This window comes from Lolium rigidum, chromosome 7 (genome assembly GCF_022539505.1).
Source record: "Lolium rigidum isolate FL_2022 chromosome 7, APGP_CSIRO_Lrig_0.1, whole genome shotgun sequence".
Lineage (NCBI taxonomy): Eukaryota > Viridiplantae > Streptophyta > Magnoliopsida > Poales > Poaceae > Lolium > Lolium rigidum.
The window spans coordinates 9,936,029-9,938,425 of record NC_061514.1 but is presented as its reverse complement, the minus strand read 5'-3'; the positions used below and the strand labels follow the sequence as shown (position 1 = coordinate 9,938,425).

The 2,397-nt window shown below is 47.4% G+C and overlaps 1 protein-coding gene across 1 annotated transcript; it reads right to left on the bottom strand.

Moving 5' to 3' along the window:
• Positions 1-348: 348 nt before the first annotated feature.
• Positions 349-897, bottom strand: LOC124677560. The gene has a single exon (XM_047213542.1). It carries the CDS (start codon positions 754-756, stop codon positions 484-486), a length of 273 nt encoding a protein of 90 aa, XP_047069498.1. The 5' UTR covers positions 757-897; the 3' UTR covers positions 349-483.
• Between the last annotated feature and the right edge of the window lie 1,500 nt (positions 898-2,397).

The following is a 2,397-nucleotide window of genomic DNA, read 5'->3' as shown; positions in this document are numbered from 1 at the left end:
GTGGAAACTGGAAAAGAGGAAAGGAAACTGTGACGTGGCTCATTCGGTTACTCTGATCATAGAACTTGGAGGGTTAGTTGTCTAATTAAAGTGGTATAACAAAGGAATTGAAGGCCTGATCCCTGGACATGACTGAAACTGAATCGACTGATGATCCCATTAGCAATGCTGTCAGAATTCATAGTGCCAATGATTGCGAACAAAAAGGATTTCGTCATGTGAATACAGCAAAGTCCAGAGTACAGAAATGCAGTTTTCAGAAAGTATTCGCCACTGATCTGTCACACAAACAGATTGAGCCCTGGGATTAGGCACCTGCAACCAATTCAAAGAAAATGGACAAGGACGGAAATGGTAAACTCAAGTCAAGTGACTGAAAGTTTCATCATCATCATCGTGGTATGTTACAATGGGGGGACACCGGCAAAAACTGAGTTCAGGCCATTGCTGCAAGGAAACACAGGTAGCTAGCTGATGTTGCTACTAATTGGGACCCCAGCAGCTGAGGTACATGACGGTCCTCAACCCCTCCTCGGCCTTCTCCGCTCGTCGCCTCTCCGCCACCGCCGCCGCGGATGCCGGAAGCTGCTTCTTGCCCTGGGAGACGGCGGCGCGGGCGCTGGCCTTGGCCTTGGCGGCCCGGTGGATGGACCTGAGCGCGTAGTTCCAGCGGCAGAGTCCGGCCTGATCCTTGAGCGCCTCCACAGCGCCGACGCTCATCGCCACCATCCAAGACGCCTTCGCTGCACCGGCCATCTCTTCTCCTTCCTTCTTCTTGCTGGGTTGGTCGGGAATGGAAACTGATTTGTGGTCGCTGTGTGCGTGTGTAGTACTGGACTTGCAGAGTAGTGAAAGAACTGAGTCGATGCTTGTGCTGTTGGAATGAGGGGTTGGAGTAGGTTGGGTTATATAACGGTGGAGTGAGCGAAACCGGTGGCCGCAGGCACTGGTTTCCCAGGAAACAGGGTGCTTTCAGAGGGGAAACAGGGTGCTTTCAGAGGGAGAGGGGATATTCCGCAACTAGTTGCGCCTGCACCCCATTTTTGTTGTGACACTTTCAAGTTTCCAAAAAATGCAAACTAAAATTCTAGACATACATTGTGCTGTGTCTTGTGCATCTGTGAAATTTCATCCAAAAATATGTTAAAATGTGGCCTACACGAAAAGAACAAATGATCTGTAAATAGTACGTGACACTATTTACGTACGTCTTCTCTTTTTTACACAGGTCACATTTTGACATATTTTTGGATGAACGCGTTCCAAGATTCAATCATCATAGTAACTAAATTCTGTTTTGCGAAAAAGTATGACGGTTATACAACTCTAAATCCATTCATAACTTATTTTGTTCTAAGCGTAAAAAAAGTACTCCAATCTATATTAAATATCGGTGATTTAGTAAGTACCGATGATTTAGCATAAAGTACCCAATTTTTTATTTTTTCAATAAAAAATAATAGGTTAATATCACAAATATATATATATATATATCAATTACACCCAGTCTATGTAATAATGAAATATCCTAAAGACATTACAGATGCACGCAATCCTACTAAAAGAAGAAAAGGAGGAGGAGGAGAAGGAGGGAGAGGGAGAAGGAGAAGAGGACTGGCTTCGGCGATCAAAACCTTGTAGGCGCAACACAAACCACTATCAAACACACCGCCTAAAGTTCCCTAAAAAACACCACCCGAAATTAACGCTCTAAAAACAATGTCTTCAACAAGGTTATTGCGAGGCACAACCAATTAAGCCTTGACCTTATCTTTTCATCCTAAAGCAAGTATACCCTATCAAAACAATGCCTTTTAATAAGACCATTACTAGGCACAACCAATTATAAGCATCTCCACCGGTGGCCCCCAAATAGGCGCCTGCAGGTGCGCCAGCACTCGCGTATGGGGGATGCCGGCACGCCTTCCTCCGTTTGGGAAAGGGTTTCCCACACCGGCGGCCCCAATAAAAGTGAACAATTTGAAAACACAAAAGATGGTGAATTTCATTCGATTTCTACAAAAGACGACGAGTTTCAAAAAAAAGAAGGCAGATACAATAAGTAAACTAGTGGCGGTTGAAGGCGTTGTAGTCGCCGCTTCTACGTCGTCGCCACCGTCATCATCGTCGGAGAAGTCCCAATCCTCCTCCTCCTCTTTTGGCACCAGCGGTGGAGACAGAGTGGCGGCCAGGTCGAGGAAGTTGTCGGAATCCTTGCGGACCACCGCTTTGCCTCCCATGCATTGTAGGCCACCTGCAGGTAGTCCTTTGTTGACAGAGCGATCGAGGAGCAGGTGCTGCCCCGGTGCGTCCTCGGGGTCCTCGGGGCCGCGGTAGGCCGCTTGCGCCATGAGCTCCATCTCCCACCACTGCTTCACCGGTGGCGGCGGCATCGGC

What these genes read in the sequence shown, in the direction of transcription:
- LOC124677560 (XM_047213542.1), bottom strand. Translation starts at nt 756, where the DNA reads ATGGCCGGTGCAGCGAAGGCGTCTTGGATGGTGGCGATGAGCGTCGGC.